Source organism: Scyliorhinus torazame, chromosome 11 (genome assembly GCF_047496885.1).
Source record: "Scyliorhinus torazame isolate Kashiwa2021f chromosome 11, sScyTor2.1, whole genome shotgun sequence".
In the NCBI taxonomy this organism is placed as follows: domain Eukaryota; kingdom Metazoa; phylum Chordata; class Chondrichthyes; order Carcharhiniformes; family Scyliorhinidae; genus Scyliorhinus; species Scyliorhinus torazame.
In genome coordinates, this window is record NC_092717.1 from 150,590,011 (window position 1) to 150,610,303 (window position 20,293).

Here is a 20,293-nt window from a genome sequence, read left to right on the forward strand (position 1 = left end):
CTACTATAAAACCCCAAATTAAACATCTGTCCCACGGGTAGCACGGTGGCGCAGTGGTTAGCACTGCTGCCTCACGCCGCTGAGGACTCGGGTTCGATCCCGGCCCTCCGTCTCTGTCTGTGTGGAGTTTGCACACACTCCCCGTGTCTGCGACCCAACAAAATGTGCAAATTTGGATGGATTGGTGGATTGGCCATGCTAGATTGGCCCTTAATTGGAAAAAAAGAATTGTGTACTCTTAAGATTAGAATAAAATAAAATAAAACACCTGTCCCACCCAACCCTTCCGTAACTTTCTCTGATCTCTAACCCACAAATGGGTGTCCTGCAACAGCACCACATCAGCTTTTAAAGTCTTTCAAAGTTTTAAGATGTGTAAACACCCTAGATATTTTTACCAGGCCACTTAACCCCCTAACATTTCATGTGACCAGCTGGATTGGGGGGGGGGGACACGTCTAACCCCCTTCCCCTTACCAGGATCAGTAATTCTCGTTATGTGAGACAGTCCAGCAACCTCCAGAGAAGGGCCGATACCAGGACCACCCAAGTTGGCCGCCAGATCCCCCAGACAAAAAAAGTCCCCCTCACTGTACCCCGACCATCACCACCATCCATAGCCATTACACCCAAACAACCAAGTAAACCACAACAGGTCCCCAAATACCCCCCTCCCCAAACCCCCACCATAACCCTTAAGCTCATACCTAATAAGCCCCCCATCCCTTCACTTCTGTTGACTAACTAAACACCTGTGTTGCTCATACTTTTGACCGATAATACTTTACACATGTACATATTAAATTTCATGTGCTATTATTTGCTCACTTATGTATAAACTAATTTTTGATTTCTTGAACTACCTTCTCACAAGCAGCTGGCCTTCCTAGTTTGTAACGTCTTCATACTTAATCAATTTGAATTTAGTTTCTGAGTCCAAGTCTTTGATGCAAATTGTAATAATATGTATTGTCAGTATTACTCATTGCTGCACCACTTGGTGCTTCAACGGGAAAGGTGAGAACATTTTATTTTAATTTATTAAGCTACTTATTCCTTCCAGCTGTCTTACATAGTATTTACAGCACAGCAATAGGCCATTTAACCCACTAGGTCCATGTCAGGTTTATACTTCATAGGAGCCTCCTCCCATCCTCCTTCACTCTACCTCTACTTTGTGAATACACCTACGTCTTCTTTGCCTTCTATTTCATGCTCCTTCATATGATTAGCTAGCTTCCCCATTAATGTGTTTGTGTTCTTCACCTCAACTACTCCTTGTGGTAACAAGCTCCACATTCTACTTAGTCTCTGAATTTGAAGATTTCGTCTGAATCCTCCATTATTTTGACTTATAGGTATGGAGAGGATGTGAACAGGAGGAATGGGTCCCGCACACATATCAGGATCTGGAAGGTCTACCATGTATTGTCATCTTAACTGGTAAAGATCCACTTGGGGAATCATTTCCAAGGTAAGACTTAAAAAAACAACAACGGTTTTATCTTACCCTAAATTTCAATGTTTGTCTTATAACTGCTATGCATTAGAATATTTCATTATGTGTTCCATGTGTTCTGGTATGGTTAAATAGGAGATAGAGGATACCTTGCAATAAATTCCTAGGACAGATTTTTAATAGACAAGCGAGTCAAGGGTAATGGGGAGCAGACAGGAAAGCGGGGAGTTGAGACCACACCAGATCAGCCATGATTCTATTGAATGCCGAATGGACTACTCCTGCTCCTAAGTCCTATGTTCCTAAATTGTAAAACAACAATCTAGTTGAGAAATTCAGACTAGTCCAACCTCATAATTTATCTTTGTAATCTGAACTCTAAATATGGATTTGACAAATTGAGGTTTTTTGAGTATATTACTTGTAGCATAGATAAAGGAGAACCAGTGGATGTGGTGTATTTTGATTTTTAGAATGCTTTTGATAAGGTCCCACACAGCAGGTTAGTAAATAATATTAGAGTGCATGGGAATGGGAGAAATATATGAGTATTGTTTGAGAATGGGTTAACAGACAGAAAGCAGAGAGTAGGAATAAATGATTTCATTCTCAGGATGGTAGGTTGTTCTGGTGGGGCACTGCAGGGATCAGTGCTTTGGCCACAGCTGTTCACAATCTATATAAATGATTTGGATATGGGGACCGATTGCAATGTTTCCAAACTTGCTGTTGACACCAAACTGGGTGTGAGGAGGATGTAGTAAGGGTAGAATCATAGAATTTTCAGTATAGAAGGAGGCCACTCGTCCCATAGAGTCCGCAACAGCCCCTGGAAAGAGCGCCCCACTCAAGCCCACACCTCCACCCTAACCCCGTAACCCAGTAATTCCACCTAACCCTTTTGGACACTAAGGGCAATATAGCATGGCCAATCCACCTAACCTGCACATCTTTGGATATGGAGATAGTCCGAGAAAGTGGCATTGAAGTAGATGATCAGCCGTGATTTAATTCATAGGCGGAGCAGGCTTGATAGGCCAAATGGCATACCCCATGTTCCTAACACCAAGAGAAAAATGACCAAGGAAGCCTCCAAATAGTTATTAAAAATCCTATTGGTTCAATAATATCAGAGAAGGAAAACTACAACCTCTATCTGGTCTGGACTACAACGTGACCCCAATTCCACATTACATGGTTGCCTTACACTGCCTTCAGAGCAACTAGGGATACACAATAAATGCTGCCTTGTTGATGTTGTTGCAACCATAAAATTTACCTGTGCTAAGGAACTTCCTCAGAGATACCACCATACTTCTGGCACAATCTGTACCTCATGATTTCTGCTTTATTTCCTGCAAAGTTGCAGTGTTAGAGTAAGCCTACTTGTGACACTAATAAAGATTATTATCATTGTTTGGTTTTTGTATAAAAATCATAAAAATTTCAATAAAAATAATTTTTTAAAAATACATCTTCCTCTTTTGAAGGTTGTTTGCTTTTAATTCCTCTGATGCCTACAACATTCAGATATCTTACACAGTTGGCCAGTCACTGCAGTTACTGTCAGCAGAACTGTGAAGAACATTGTAGCTAAGCCAAAACCTACATTCTCGCACGGACACACATATGCATTTATTGCAGGCCTGTTTAGCTGATATAGAATCTCAAAAAAACATGCACTCTAACCATGTAGGATATAAAATATTTATTTTTGTTTTGTTTGATAACTTGGGACTTATTTCTATCTTCTTATTAAGGTCCATGAAGTACTGTGACCTTAGGCTAATTGACTCCAGCTACCTCACACGGACAACCCTTGAGCAAGAGATAGGCCTGGCTTGTGGCTATGTTTCTAAGAGTGCTGTCAGGGAAACCATGGCAGTTCTGCAACAAACTGAGAAGGAACAAGAAAAAGTTCTCATCAGTGAAAATGAATCTGATGAATTACAGATTGATCTAGAGAGGCCACAAAGTAACAGCAGTGCAGTCACTGGAACCTCAGGTTAGTATGTTCAGTGATTAGCGTGCCTATGGATTCTTCACGTCTGGCCAACTAGATAGGATTGTGTTCCCATGACTTTCAGGGTCCATCGTCTGATTTCAATCAGCCCCCTGTAGATGGGCTGGAAGGTAGGACGGGTGATAAAATAGTTCCAGAATAGTGACAATAAGCGATTATTATTATTAACTAGCAATCGTGTACCCTCTCAACTTGAAAGCTACCACCATATTTAAAAAATTCCTTTCCTCTCCAATGTCCTTCAAATTATTGGTGCCTTCCCCACCTTTCTCACGATTTCTTGATTGAAAATGACTAATCAAGGTTCTGCCTCCCCCTGCCAAAATAGCCTGAGCCAAAGTCCCAAATGACTGACTATGATGTGTAATCCTTTCTTGTACTTCTCAACCTCTCAGCAGCCTTTGACATGATTAAACTCCTCTGTCCTTCAACAACTCAGCTCAGTGAGATTCAACCTCACTTCAGTTCCGCTCTTACCTATCCAATTATAGCCAGAACATCTCCAGCAATGGCTTATTTTCCTTCCTGCATGCTGTTGCCTCCAGCACCCTCCTCTTTCTCTCTAGTTGCTGCTTAGCGACATCATCTGTAGACATGGGGTTAACTTCCATATGTATACCGATAATATCCAATTCAAACTCTCCACCATCTGCCCCAATTCCTCTTCAGCTTTTTATGTTGTCAGACAAGCTTGGATTGAAGGAATCTTTCTCCACCACTTTTTTCCTCTCCCCTTCTCCTTCCACCCTCTACTCTAGTACGCAAGGATCTCTTGGATATCATTCTCACTGAGATCTCAATCGTCCACTCAGATAGCTTCTGGTTTTCTTCCTGCATGTCCAACATGCAGTCCTGGTTAAGCTACAAATTCCTCCAGACCATCCACTTCCATTTCCATAACATTGCCAGCTTTCTTGGATCTGGCACTGAAAGCCTCAGTCATGCATTTGTGATGTCCAGACTCGACTATTCTGACTTCTCTACCCTCATCAAGTGCAGCTCGCATCATCCCTGCTCTTGCTGAATTACTTTGGCTCCTAGTCCCTTAAAGTCACAAATTTAAAGTTCTCATCCTCGTGTTCAAATTCCTTCTTGATTTAGTCTATCCCCATTGTATAACCTCATCCAGCCTGAAAGATTCTCCTTAAAGCATACCGCTAACTAAACCTTTGAGCCACCGTTACTGATATCGTCTACCTTGGCCAGCGTCCATTTTTAAAATTATAGACTACATTATATAAACCCAAGTTTTTTTTACAAAATTAAATTAAGATGGAGAGCTAATTGGGAAATGGGCAGGTGTGGAGGAATACACTGCGTGCTTGCAAAACAGCCCTAGCTGTCCAAAGAACACCCAAGTATTCCAGTTATATTCACGTGAAGCTTGAATGCAGCAGTTTCACTAAGTGATATCAATCTTTAACATTAAATTTGGTTTGCCTTCAAATAGGATCCATAGCAGAGAATGGAGTGAGCTCCTCCAGTGCCCTGGACTCATCACAGAAGCCTGTTTCATCCCATAGTTTCCAGAATATTGTAAACAGTTCAAGTGACGAAGGCACTTCAGTACGCACCTCAATCAATGTAGGCAGTGAGGGCTGCAAACAGGAATGTGACTCAGAGGGGAAGGAAACTGCAAGCAGCACAGTCTCAAAATCATCCTCATCCTCTGGGAATTCTCGCCAATCTGTGCTTCTCAATAAAGACTTCAGGACTCCACACCTCATTTTTCCAAGAACGGTAATTTTATCAAAGCCAGTGTATCATCTTCTTGGCTTGGCCAAAAATGAACATTTATGCTCTGCCAATTTGTTGCCCCATGCTGATATGGCTTGGACAAGCTCACTTAGATCACTCTTCCACAAGGACTTGAGCAGTGAAGAACAGTCACTATATTACAGACAATGGACAGTTCCAAGGCCACACCATGCAGACTTCAGCAATAAAAGTGATGGAGGTTCTGGAAATTTTCATCAGAGGCGGTTGTTATTGACGGGACCACCACAGGTAATTCTTAGTATTTTAATTGCTCATGCTAGCAAAGTGAAAATAAATAATTAGAATAATATTATGTGTAGGATATGTGGTGACATATGACATCTCCATAAGTAAGGTCTACCAAATAAATGCCTCTATTAATGAGAAATGTTACGATATTGTCATGCCTATGATTGCCCCACTTTAAATTGCAGATATCAACTGAATAATAGTAAATAATCCCTATAAAAAGTCATCTGAAGAAACAGGGGCGTCATTCTCCGACCCCCCGCCGGGTCGGAGAATGGCCGTTGGCCGCCGTGAATCCCGCCCCTGCCCCCGCCGAAGTCTCCGGTACCGGAGATTGGGCGGGGGCGGGAATCGGGCCGTGCCGGTTGGCGGGACCCCCCGCTCAATTCTCCGGCCCGGATGGGCCGAAGTCCCGCCCAGAAATTGCCTGTCCCGCCGGCGTAAATCAAACCTGGTATTTACCGGCGGGACTAGGCGGCGTGGGCGGGCTCCGGGGTCCTGGCGGGGGGGGGGGGGGGGGGGGGGGGCGCGGGACGATCTGACCCCGGGGGGGTGCCCCCACGGTGGCCTGGCCCGTGATCGGGGCCCACCGATCCGCGGGCGGGCCTGTGCCGTGGGGGCACTCTTTCCCTTCCGCCTCCGCTACGGCCTCCACCATGGCGGAGGCGGAAGAGACTCTCCCCACTGCGCATGCGCGGGAAACTGTCGGCGCCCGCTGACGCTCCCGCGCATGCGCCGCATTTCCGCGCCAGCTGGCGGGGCAACAAACGCCATTTCCGCCAGCTGGCGGGGCGGAAATCCCTCCGGCGTCGGCCTAGCCCCTCAATGTTGGGGCTAGGCCGCCAAAGATGCGGAGCATTCCGCACCTTTGGGCCGGCGCGATGCCCGTCTGATTGGCGCCGTTTTTGGCGCCAGTCGGCGGACATCGCGCCGTTGGTGGAGAATTTCGCCCATGATGTCTGGCCTTCTATTTTGTTGATACAGTTCACATGTCTTCATTATGAAAGCTTCGCTGAGCTCCAAGACTCGCTAATAATGGATTAGCTCAGCAGGGGTCTGTTTTAAAAGGTGGAAGTGGAGTGTTGCTTTAATTGATATTTCTTTGAGGTTAGAATAAATTATTGTTTTTTTGATCTGTTTCTTTAAATGCATGTTTATGTGGACAAGATTAAGAGGTATGAAGTGAGGTAAAGCATTGTTATTGAAGCTATCATGTTTGATTGACACTTCTATAGGATGTAAGAGCAATGGCTTTTTCAAAACAGATTTCTAACTGTTCTTTCAAGCACATTTGAAGACTGCCAATGCTTTATATGGCTCATGGGTTCTATAGTGTAAACTGGGTGAGTGCACAGGGAGATGGCATGGGGAATGGGTGGGGGTTGAGGTTGTGAGGCGTGAGGACCTTAACATCCTTTGAAACAACTTGGACAAAATCCATCAATAATTGCCATTGAGAAGATGTTGGTGATGGTGAGCTACATTCTTGAACTGCTGCAGTCAATGTTGTATAGGTACATCCACAGTTCTGGTAGGCAGGGAGTTCCAGGATTTTGACCCACTGACAGTGAAGGAATGGTGATATAGGACGTAATCGAAAGGCCTCGTCGCGCTGACTCGGTGACACGACAAGGCTGGTAAATCTCACAAGAGGCGGCTTGCAAAATTTGCTCATTAGGCTCATTTAAATATGTCTGCTCCCGATTATCCCAAGGCCTGGGAACTAACCCCCTTGCCTGGGAGCCTCGCCATTGCGCTGTTTGGTACTGGTCCACACAAATGTGGACCAGACGTATCGGCACCTGGGGGTGGGAGTCTCCAGGCCATCAGAGGCCCACGAGTGGTCGGGCTTTCGGGCAGGTTGGTACCCTGACACTCCCACTGGCACCTTGGCACTGCCAGCCTTGCACCTTGGCACTGGTACCCTAGCACTGCCAGGCTGGCAGTGCCAAGGTACCCAAGTGCCAGGGATCATGCCCGGGGTGCCCTACTCTGAAGAGGTGATGTGAAGGGATGGCCAAGGACCCCCTAAGAGTTAAGTTGGGGGTGTCCAGTGGGGTGACTGAGGGAGTCAAGTGATCAGCGCGGCATTTAAAAACGGTGCCCAAATCTCTTCCTGCACTGGCGAGCTGAGCTCATCAGTGCAGGAAGTGAGGTAAATGTGGCCTTTGCAGGGCATTCCTCGTCAAGGCCCAAAACCCCCCCTGAAGACCTGTTTGATAGCGGGATCGTTCTCGGCACACCCCACTATTCGTGCCCAGAATGGGACCCTGTTTTTTTTTTAATCATTCCATGTCAGGATGATATGGGGTTTGGAGGAGAACTTGCAGGTGGTGGTACTCTCATGCATCTCCTGTCCTTCGAGGTTGTAGAGGTTGCGGGTGTGGAAGGTTTAAGGAGACTTGGTGAGTTGCTGCAGTGCATCTTAAAGGATTTGGGCAGCACGGTAGCATTGTGGATAGCACAATTGCTTCACAGCTCCAGGGTCCCAGATTCGATTCCGGCCTGGGTCACTGTCTGTGCGGAGTCTGCACATCCTCCCCGTGTGTGCGTGGGTTTCCTCCAGGTGCTCCGGTTTCCTCCCACAGTCCAAAGATGTGCAGGTTAGGTGGATTGGCCGTGATAAATTGCCCTTAGTGTCCAAAATTGCCCATAGTGTTGGGTGGGGTTACTGGGTTATGGGGATAGGGTGGAGGTGTTGACCTTGGGTAGGGTGCTCTTTCCAAAAGCCGGTGCAGACTCGATGGGCCGAATGGCCTCCTTCTGCACTGTAAATTCTATGATAATCTTGTAGATGGTACACACTTGTCATAGCACAAGGTATCACTTAAGAGCCTTCTTATTAATAAAGGGGTTTATTGGGAACAACGTCGGTAGTGGAGAAAATTCCAGAGTCAATTATAAAAGATTTCATCGCAGAGTACTTGGAAAACAGAGGCAGAATCGGACAGGGCCAACATGGATTTACAAAAGGGAAATCGTGCTTGAGGAATCTACTGGAATTCTTCAAGGATGTAACTAGTAGAGTTGATGAGGTGGAGCCAGTGGTTGCGGTTTATTTGGACTTTCAGAAAGCTTTCGACAGACTCCCACATAGAAATTAGTGTGTAAAAGTAAAGCACATGGAATTGGAGGTTGTGTATTGAGATGAATAGACAACTGGTTGGCAGATAGGAAACAAAGAAGGAATAAAAAAAAAATGGCAAGCAGTGACCAGTGCTCAGACCCCTGCTATTCACAATATATATTAATGATTTAGATGAGGGAACTAAATGTAATATTTCCAAATTTGCAGATGACACAAAGCTGGGTGGGAGTGTGAGCTGTGAGGATGAAGAGGTGCTTCCCTGTGATTTGGACAAGCTGAGTGAGTGAGCAAATCCATGGCAGATGCAGTATAATATGGATAAATGTGAGATTATCCACTTTGGTAGCAAAAATAGGAAGGCAGATTATTATCTGAATGACTATGAATTGAGCGAGGGGAAGATGCAATAAGACCTAGGTGTCCTTGTACACCCGTCGCTGAAGGCAAGCATGCAGGTGCAGCAGGTGGTAAAGGCAGTGAATAGCATGCTGGCCTTCATAGCGAGACGATTTGAGTACAGGAGCAAGGATGTCTTGTTGCAATTATACAGGGCCTTGGTGAGACCACACCTGGAATGTTGTGTGTGCCGTTTTGGTCTCCTTATCTGAGGAAGGATGTTCCCGATGGTGGGTGTGTCGCAGTCTGAGGATACAGGATCACCATTTAGGACTGAGATGAGAAATTTCTTCACCCAGAGAGTGATCAACCTGTGGAATTTACTACCACAGAAAGTAGTTGAAGTCAAAACATTGCATGTTTTCTGGAAGAAGTTAGATACAGCACTTGGGGCGAAAGGGGTAAAAGATTTGGAATGGGGGTGGTGGTGGGGTGGAAAAGGCGGGAACAGGCCATTGAGTTGGATGATCAGCCATGATCATATTCAATGGCAGAGAGGTTTGAAGGGCCGAATGGCCTACTTCTGTGTCTATGCTTCTATTACATTACCCTTGTTTAGCATCATCCATACCCTGCTTATTTTATTGACAAAGAGTTTGGGGTCTGTAATATACCCACTTCAGTTCTGTTTGGCAGCAACACCCCTTAATATTTATAAATTTGTCTTCACAAATACAATATATTAAATGCCTTTGTTTTGCCAGCTTTTGAAAATTCAATCGCCTTTATTCTTCAGATCTGTTGGTGGTTTCTAATTGGAATTTTATGTTACAGGTTGGGAAGACAGGTGCATACTTACAGTTCCTTAGAATTCTTTTTCGCATGCTAATAAGACTTCTTGAGGTTGATGTATACAATGAAGACGAAATTAATGAGGGTAGGTGCTTTAGATAGTTTAGTAAATATAAAGTTTATGTAGTGTTACATTTTCTTTATCTCTTGGCATGACCGTTCAACCAATTTATGATTATTATTCATACTTCATGAATACCCTGAAACATCTATATAACGTAAAACCCTTTACATGATGGACCTTATTTATCAAGCGTACTTACTCCCAACCCCTTAATGTTTAGTGTGAAACACAGCAGTGTCATTTAAACGTTTTTAAACAGTGCACCCCCTTAAGTTTGTGAGACTTACTTCATTTTTGAATTGAATCAGAATGACAATAAGAAGGTTCAGGATGGGCTCTTTTAGTAAGGTTCCAAATCTTATTTCTTTGCACCATCTGTCCTCAAATGATAAGATCAAAAAACATTTTAGATAATTGGAAGGACGCAGAGACCAGAAAGCAGGATAACTGGTAGTTATTCGTTTTGGGGATCGCTGAGCATCTTTAATGCTCCCCGAGGGTGACATAACGTTGTATTCCTTCAATCCACACACTTAATTAAACTTACAGCATGATAATACAATGAGTTCTGTGAACTAAACTTTGAATGTTTTGTTTCAGAGATGAAAGAGGCAAATGAGCACGTGCAGGGAATCAATGCACAATGGCCTGACATTGAACTCTTCAGCAAAATGTCCTTTGACCTCACGGTGCACGATCCAAAGTATCGCCACATAAGTTCTGTGTACTCAGAAAAGCTGCCAAAGGTTAAGCTAGGTCAGCTGAACTTTTTGTTTACATAATAGTGCAACTGCTTGAAATAATGCATTCATTGTGTGGGTGCAAAATGGGACAAAAAAATTCCATTGTATCTTTTTGAACTAAGAATCTTCATAGGTGAAATTCATAGAACCGTAAACTAGTATAGCACAGGAGGTCATTTGGCCCATCAAATCTGTGTTAGTTCTTACGAAGCGCCATCCAATTAGTCCACTTCCCTGCTTTTTCTCTATATCCCTATAATTGTTTCTCCTGCAAGTATTTATTCAATTCCTTTTTGAAGGCCACAATTACATCTGTATCCACCACCCTATCAGGTAGTGCACTCCAAATCCTAATCACATGATGTGTAATGTCATGTCACCTCTGCCAATCACCAGAAATCTGCGCCCTCTCATTGAGCAAAAGGAAACAGCTTATCTTTATTTACTCTATCTAAACCGTTCATGATTTATCATATTTCCTCAACTTTTGCTGCTCTAAGAAAACTACTCGACTTTTCCAATCTATCCAAGTATTTGTAATCCCTCATCTCTGGAAACAGTCTCTGTAAATTTCTGCTGTACCATCTCCAAAGCCTTCATGTTCTCCCTCGATGGAGCCCAGAATTGGATACAGTACTCCAGCTCCAGTCAGACTTGTGGTCTGTGCTGATTTAGCATAACTTAATGGCTTTTATACTCCATACTTCTGTTTATCTCACATTGCTTTGTTAACCTGTCCTGCTACCTTCAAAGATTCATCCACAAACACCCTCAGGTTTTTGTTCTTGCTCCCCTTTAATATTATACTATTTAGTATGTTTCTTCACTCCCCATTCTTCCTATCAAAATGTATAACTTCACATTTTTTCAGTGTTGAAGTTCATCTGCCATGTCTCTGTCCATTCCAATCAGCCTGTTCCATGTCTTTATTACCATCTTCCTCATTGATACCACACTTCCAAGTTCCCTGTCATCTCCAAATTTCATAATTGTCCCCCATTCGCTGCTGTTATTTTCTTTTTTGTTTTCACTCATAATACTGCCAGGGTAATGTGTGAAGGCCAGCAACCTGAATTTTGTTTGGGCCTTGGATGTTTCTCGAATGTAACTGCCTATTTTCGAGGACACTGCCCTGGTTAACAATTTTCCACTGAGGGGAATAAATCTAGTACTCACCCCACATCAAAGGTGTGTGCATGTTTTGGGGAAGTATCTGGGCTGCGTTAGAAATTCAATGTAATCTTATTAAATGTCTGTGAATTAACACTAACTGACAACTGGCTTTAGTCCAACTGAAGTCAGACGAAAGGCCCAAATGTCCTGCAGCTTGGTTATTGACCCTGGAGCGGATTGATTAAGCTCAACAATGTTCCTGCTGGCTCCTATCTGAGTTGAAGAGCCAATTACTCTGTGCGTCATTTGGGCATTTCTCAGGCCTCACACCATCCTTTTTTATTTTTTTAAAATAAATTTAGTGTACCCAATTCATTTTTCTTTTCCAATTAAGGGGCAATTTAGGGTGGCGAATCCACCTAGCTTGCACATTTTAGGGTTGTGGGGGCGAAACCCACGCAAACACGGGGAGAATGTCTCACACCATCTTTTGAGCATCACAGTACTCCATGTACTTTCATAGTGGCCCAATGGGCTAGATGGCACACTGCTCCTCCAGTCTTCCATTCACTATAAAGTTGAGTTTATCTAAAACACTGCTGTTGACATTCAAACTCATACCAAGTCTCATTCACCCTTGTGCTTGTTGACTTACGGTGGTTCCCACTCCACCAATGCGTCATTTACAATTCTTATCTTCATTCTCAAATCCCAGGTGGACTGGGAAAAATCAGGTTGGTAGTGGATCTCAAGAAAAGGAATTTGTGGAATATCTACAAGATGTTGTTTTTGAAGCAGCTTGTGGTAGAACCCACTCGGGAACAAGCAATTCTGGATTTGGTGATGGTAATGAGGCATACCTGATTAGGGAACTTAAGGTGAAGGAACCCTTAGGGTGAAGTGACCACAATATGATAGAATTCACCGTGCAGGGGCAGCACGGCGGTGCAGTGGGTACCAGGTTCGGTCCCGGCTCTGGGTCACTGTCCGTGTGGAGTTTGCACATTCTCTCCATGTTTGTGTGGGTTTCCCCCCCACAACCTAAAGATGTGCAGGGTAGGTGGATTGGCCACACTAAATTGCCCCTTAATTGGAAAAGAAATTGGGTACTCTAAATTTATTTTTAAAGAAGAATTCACCATGCGGTTTGAGAGGGAGAAGCAAAATCAGATGTAACGGTATTACAATTGAATAAGGGTAACTATAAAGACATGAGGGAGGAGCTGGCCAGAGTTGATTGGAAGGGGAGCCTTGCAGGTAGGATAGTGAAACTGCACTGGCAGGAGTTTTTTGGGGTTATTCTGGAGGCACAACAGAAATTAATCCCAAGGAGGAGTAAACATGCTAAGGGGAGGACAAGGAATCCATGGCTGACGAGGGATGTCAAGGACAGCATAAAAGAAAAAGAAAAAGCATACCAAGTGGTGAGGATTAGTGGGAAGCCAGAGGATTGGAAGGCCTTTAAAAGCGAGCAGAGGACAGCTAAAAAAGCAATAAGCGGGGAGAAGATGAAATGTGAGTGTAAGCTAGCTAGTAATATAAAAGAAGCTAGGAAGATAATTTTTCAATATATAAAAGGTAAGAGGGGGGCAAGAATAGACATTGGACCACTGGAAAATGTGGCTGGAGAAGTAAAAGTAGAAAACAAAGAAATGACAGACAAACTGAATAGTTACTTTGCATCAGTCTTCATGGTGGAAGACACCAGTGGGATACCAGAGCTATAGGAGAATCAGGGGGCAGAAGTGAGTGTAGTGGTCACCACTAAGGAGAAGGTTCTGGGGAAACTGAAAGCTCTGAAGGTGGATAAATCACCTGGACCAGAAGAATTACACCCCAGGGTTGTAAAGGATATAGCTGAGGAGATTGTGGGGGCATTGGTGGTGATCTTTCAGGAATCACTGGAGGCAGGGAGGGTCCCAGAGGACTGGAAAATGGCTAATGTAACACCCTTGTTTAAGAAGAGAGGGAGGCAGAAGACAGGAAATTATAGGCCGGTTAGCCTGACTTTGGTCATTGGCAAGATATTTAGAGTCCATTAATAGAGATGTGATCGCAGAGTAATTGGAAGTGGATGATAAAATAGGGCTGAGTCAACACGGTTTTGTCAAGGGGAGGTCATGTCTGACAAATCTGTTAGAATTCTTTGAGGAGGTAACAAGGAAGTTAGACAAAGGAGAATCAGTGGACGTGATCTATTTAAAAGGCCTTTGATAAGGTGCCATATAGGAGGCTGTTAATTAAGTAAAGAGCCCATGGTGTTAAGGGTAAGATACTGGGATGGATCGAGGATTGGCTGACTGGCAGAAAGCAGAGAGTGGGGATAAAGGGGTCTTTTTCAGGACGGCAGCTGGTGACTAGTGGTGTGCCTCGGGTTGGTGTTGGGACCACAACTTTTCACAATATACATTAACGATCTGCAAGAAGGAACTGAGGGCACTGGTGCTAGGTTTGCAGATGATACAAAGATATATAGAGGGATAGGTAGTAGTAAAGAAGCAGTGGGGCTGCAGAAGGACTTGGACAGGCTAGGCTAGTGGGCAAAGATGAGGCAGATGGAATACAACGTGGAAAAGTGCGAGGTTATGCACTTTGGTAAGAAGAATGGAGGCATAGACTATTTTCGAAATGGGAAAAGGCTTAGCAAATCAGAAGCACAAAGGAACTTAGGAGGCCTAGTTCAAGATTCTTTTAAGGTTAATGTGCAGGTTCCGTCAGCAGTTAGGAAGGCAAATGCAATGTTAGCATTCATGTCGAGAGTATTGCAGGAAGAATGTGCTGGCCTTGGAAAGGGTCCAGAGGAGGTTCATAAAAATGATCCCTGGAATGAAAAGCTTGTCATATGAGGAGCAGTTGAAGACTCTGGGTGTGTACTCGTTGGAACTTAGAAGGATAAGGGGGGATCTTATTGAAACTTGAAGGCCTGGATAGAGTGGACATGGAAAGGATGTTTCCATCAGTAGGAAAAACTAGAACCCGAGGCCACACCCTCAGACTGAAGGGACAATCCTTTAAAACTGAGTTGAGGTGGAATTTCTTCAGCCAGAGAGTAGTGCATCTGTGGAACACTTTGCCGCAAAAGGCTGCGGAGGCGAAATCTTGAGTGTCTTTGAGACAGAGATAGATAGGTTCTTGATTAATAAGGGGACCAGCGGTTATGGGGAGAAGGCAGGAGAATGGGATGACAAACGTATCAGCCATGATTGAATGGTGGTGCAGACTAGACCGGTCGAATGGCCTAATTCTGCTCCTATGTCTTATGGTCTTATATCTGTAATCCTTTCCAGCCCATAAGCCTCAAAAGTTCTGAATTTATTCAACTTCTGATGAACCTCAACTTACTTTGCACCATCATTGGCAACCATGTCTTCAACTGTCTAAGTTGTAAGCTAAGCTCTGGAATTGCCCACTCTGCTAGCCTGTCTGTCTCCCTACTTCACTCTCCTCCTCTCCGTACTTCACTCTCTTCCTTCATAGTGATGCTTCAAGCCTATCTCTCCGACTATGCTTTTGGTCACCTGCCCTCATGTTTAATTTGTAATAAAGTATCCATTCTGTCTAATGACACATGTCTGAGGCACCTCAAGGCTTTTACTGTATTAAGCTTGCTGTATAGATGGAAGTTGTTCTTAAATTGTTGGATCTTTTGTTAGACCATCTGAAATCATTGGAGGATTCATTTCAATGTTGAATTGAGGCTGCTGCACCTATTTCAGACCAGGATGACTAAAGCAATTTTCTCTCATTGAAGTTGTAATGGAAAATTTCTATGACTAGTACTTCCAGGTAGAATCCAACAATGGAGAAGGAGGCCATTCGGCCCTTCGAGTCTGCATCGACCCTATGAAAGAGCACCCTACCTAGGCCCACTCCCCCGCCCTGTCCCCTTAACCCATAACCATATCTAACCTGTAGATATTTGGACACTAAGTGACAATCTTTTAGCATGGCCAATCCTCCTAACCTGCACATCTTTGGACTGTGGGAGGAAACCGGAGCACCTGGAGGAAGAAAGCGCAAACTCCACACAAACAGTCACCCAAGGCCAGAATTGAATCCGGGTCCCTGGTGCTGTAATGCAGCAGTGCTAACCACTGTGCCGCCCACCAAGCAGATTAACTTGTCCTGAAACTGATGGCTGGTCGCTGCTCCAAAAAACCCTCAAAAGTTTAAATTCTTGTGAAGCCAGCCACCTGACTGCCTGAGCTGACTTTTATGCTTGGATGGGCCAACAAACCGGTCATAAAAGTCAGGAACAAGCCCACCAGTGTTGGGCTGGCTCATCCCACAGAAATATAATGGTCGTCATGCCAAACAAATGGCTGTCAGCTTTCTTGTTCCAGCAGAGCCACTAGGGGCAGGGACTACAAAATGTCACCGAGGGAAGCAAGTTGCGATGCAGCCTGTATGGTGAGGTAAGTCTAGGGTCTCACCATTACCTGGCCCCAACGAATGGGGCTGGTGGGCAAGGGTGGAGGCCCCAGCCAAAGCTCCAGCACCTTGGCAAGTAGCTTGACATCCGCGTTCAAAAGTGAAATAGGACGGTATGACCTATTGTCGGGTCATTGTCCTTCTTAAGAATTAAAGAGAGGCCTGTATGGGGGTAGGGGGCAATGATCCCGGGATAAGGAGTTATTGAACATGTCCAAAATTAAAAGCACAAGCTGCTCCGAGAATTTCTTATCGAATTCAATCGGAATGCCTGCTGGACCAGGGGCGTTGCTGGATTGCATCAATCCAATACATTTTAAAATTTCATCAGGGTGTAACAGGGATTCCAACTCACGCTCCTCTCCATCTAACAATTGGGATGGGTAGTCCGCCCAAAACGTCAGACATGACCGATCCAACCGCAGGAAGCTCCAATCTATAAAGATCGCGGTAAAAAGATTCAAAAGCCGCATTAACCTGTGGAGGGGTGGAAACGTGGTTACCGCTCAAACTATTTATCTGTGTGATCTCCTGGGAGGTTGCCTGCTATTTAAGCTGGTGAGCCAAAAGGCGACTGTCCTTCTCCCTACTGGGGCTGTTTAGCACAGGGCGAAATCGCTGGCTTTGAAAGGAGACCGAGGCAGGCCAGCAGCACGGTTCGATTCACGTACCGGCCTCCCCGAACAGGCGCCGGAATGTGGCAACTGGGGGCTTTTCACAGTAACTTCATTTGAAGCCTACTTGTGACAATAAGCGATTTTCATTCATTTCATTCATTCCCCATACTCGTAATACGTGCCCTTTGAGCGTCTCAACTGGCTTACTGCCCTGCTAGGTGTCCAAGCAAATTGGGTGTGCGTGGGTCGTTTCCCCCCGCCCCATACCAGAGTCAGCCATTTCCACCAAGCGAGATTACCCAAAGATACTTAAAAAGGTACAGCAAACATATCCATCCAAGGTGGTCACCAGCCAGGTCAAAAGACTGGACAAAGCAAAATCTACAGACACCATCAGCAAACTACCCCCTCCCCCCCCCCCTTCCCCCACTGCCATCACCATTGAATACAACCACACCGAAGTACAAATACAAATGGAAGCAAGGCAAACAAAAACTAAATTGTACGTCTAACAAAACAAGAACACTTGGCTCATTATTTTAAAAACTACTATATTAAGCTGCAGCGAACCCTTCAAAATTGATCCCATTAGCGAACTCTTAAGTTAGCAGGGAGGCTCCCGACTGGAGATGAAGAAAAATTGTTATAAACAACTCTGCTCTCTGGGCATCCACGGTCAGATTAGTTTTACCCAGAGCTGCTCGAATGGGGGCCAAGGCCTTTTCAACTGATTTCCTGAGGTCTTCTGACACAATATGTTGGTGCTTTTTGAATTCTTTTGCCTAGGTACATGAAAGCACCTTGGCTGTTAGTGGAGTGGATGCAGCACCAAACACTGACTCTGCTATTTTACCTGCCGATGTGCTTCGAGAAACCTCAGACTCTGTCGACGATCTTCTGCTCTCCTTTTCCCTGACTCTTTTGGACATTTCAGTTGTACAAGACCTTTAGTACAATAATTCCGTGGGTTTTCGAGAATAAACAAACCGTGACACTAATAAAAGGGCCAAAAAGTACAGTACTCCAACAGGAACCACCTTGCGCGCCTCTTCCCTCTGCATTACTCCACCGGGGGATCTGCTCGCCAGGTAGCATGCTTTGGGAGACCAGTCGAGTTTTAATCGGGATGATTCAGGCGCAGAGATCTGAGAATTATATGCAAATACATGGAAATTTTGTTGCTGATGTTGAACAATTGGAAACGTGTGATGTCCCTGGTGGGGGGAGGGGACAATTACATCACACTTTAACATCAGTGCGAAACACAATTTGGACATCTCACGAGACTTTCCATTCCCGTCATCGAACCTGTCCGACGAAAAAGGGAGCGGAAAGCCCCAGCCTTCAACTCATGCAAAAATAAATCCACCACCGGCTGCTTTGGAATGGTACACAGAGGAAAATTTACATCAGTTGTGCCTAATGGCTCATCTACATTGATGTTCAGTTCAGTCAAAATGGTGATACTATATTTGTTCATTAAGGTATTTAAATATCTGCAAGTTCCTCCCTGTGACATTTCAATTTTTGTGTGAATTTTTTAAAGTTTTTGTAGGTTGTAATGAGAGGTTCTGTATTTTCCAGAAAGCGGTAAAGAACGCAATCCGAATGAAGGATCAGCAAAACGAGAGACTGTCTCTATTATGCTAACCAAGTATGCTGCATACAACACATTCCATCACTGTGAGCACTGCCATCATTACATAGACTTCAACCCTGCCACACAGGTCAGAACGGGATATGGGTATTTTGGTTTCTTTAACCTGATACGCCAGTTTTTTACATGCTTAATGGATTTTTTTTTTTTTACCCATGGTATCACAATGTTATTTGCCTCATTTTATTTATTATAAATAAAATATGTATATTTTCTTCATTCTCTTAAGTCACTGAACATACTGAACAGTCCTTATTCTCCATCATTAGGCTTAACCAACTGTTCATAGAACTTTACTAATACCACTGTGTAACCATCCTATTGGAAATTTGCAAGAGTAATCCTCACCATTCACTCCTCTTTATGGATGAAGTCTCCATTCAGTAACTTCACTATCAGAAACTTGGTCTATAACTCGTGTGATTTTTAAAAGCAGCTACCTAGTGTAACATGTGATTTAAGCACATGATTAAAAAAGGTTCCTTTGTACCATCAGCATCAAAGCTACATAAACTTCAAGGGAAAGGTTAACTTCAAGGAACAAACTATTTGCAAAGAATATTTTTTTTATTTGTTCATGGGATGTGGGTGTCGGCTATATTAGCATTTGAAATGAAATGCAAAAAATGAAATGAAAATCGCTTATTGTCATAAGTAGGCTTCAATGAAGTTACTGTGAAAAGCCCCTAGTCGCCACATTCCAGCGCCTGTTCGGGGAGGCTGTTAGGGAATTGAACCGTGCTGCTGGCCTGCCTTGGCCTGCTTTAAAAGCCAGCGATTTAGCTCTGTGCTAAACAGCCCCTTGCTCATCCCTAATTGCCCTTGAGAAGGTGGTGGTGCGATGACTTCTTGAACCACTGCAGCCCATGTGTTGTCGGAACACTCACAGTATTGTTAGGAAGGGAGCTCCAGGATTTTGATCCAGCACCCAATGTTCCAGATCTCTGCCCTATTCGTGTCCTCAGCTCCTCAACACAGTGACTCACCAGTTTTGAACTGCTGCTCCAGCTCCTGGCTGCAGTCTTGCTGTCCTTTCGCTCCACAAGTCTTCTCAAACTCATGAGTGCTGTCAATCAGTCTGCACATCAGAGGCTTCAAGCTTCCCTATTCATGGCCTTGGCTCATGCCATTCAAGTCCTAGATGTCCTTGCTGCTACCTCCCTCACGTCATGTCATCTGGCTCCACCCTCAGCTTGCCAAAGACACTTCTCCCTGCAGGGGGGATCTACAGCAGGCGACCAATTCTCCTGTTCTGTGCTCTTCCCCCAAAATTGCCACCTGCCGCCAGAGACCCTGTTTAGAAGCATAAATAAATACAAGTTTATAAAGGAGTTATAAAATGTGCAATGGATCCTGGATAATAATTACCATAGATTTGCCTTTCTGACAGATGCAACACCACCACAATCCTCCATGAGGTAGCCACCACAGGTTGCCAGACAAATAGGAAAATGCAGCTGCCCACCTACCACACACCACCTTCTGTTGAATGAAACTCTTATCAGGATAAATCACTCACAATGCAATAACTGTTTTGGTGTCTTGGCCTCCATATCGAATGTAGTTCTAGTTGGATCGCTCTGTTAATGAGGATATCACACAGTGATGTTGCGAGCCTGCTTGTAAAATTGCTTATAAAGTGCTTTATAGACCACCAGAGCTTTCAATCTTCTCATGGCGGCATGGTAGCACAGGGGTTAGCACCATTGTTTCTCAGTGCCAGGGTCCCACGTTTGATTCCTGGCTTGGGTGACTGTCTGTGCAGAGTCTGCACGTTCTCCCCGTGTCTACATGAGTTTCCGGTGCTTCAGTTTCCTCCCACAAGTTCCGAAAGATGTGCTTGTTAGGTGAATTGGACATTCTGAATTCTCCCTCTGTGTACCCGAACAGGCGCCGGAATGTG

General features: G+C 44.4%; 1 protein-coding gene across 4 annotated transcripts in view; it reads left to right on the forward strand.

The window, feature by feature from the left end:
* The window catches only part of greb1l (GREB1 like retinoic acid receptor coactivator), a 417,126-nt gene that overhangs the window by 349,948 nt on the left and 46,885 nt on the right, over positions 1-20,293 (forward strand). For all 4 annotated transcript variants that reach the window (XM_072467885.1, XM_072467884.1, XM_072467887.1 and 1 more), the window contains 6 exons: positions 1,359-1,474; positions 3,220-3,464; positions 4,933-5,489; positions 9,748-9,850; positions 10,430-10,585; positions 18,318-18,460. In XM_072467885.1, the coding sequence (XP_072323986.1) occupies positions 1,359-1,474; positions 3,220-3,464; positions 4,933-5,489; positions 9,748-9,850; positions 10,430-10,585; positions 18,318-18,460 (1,320 nt within the window). The remainder of the gene's footprint in view (positions 1-1,358; positions 1,475-3,219; positions 3,465-4,932; positions 5,490-9,747; positions 9,851-10,429; positions 10,586-18,317; positions 18,461-20,293) is intronic.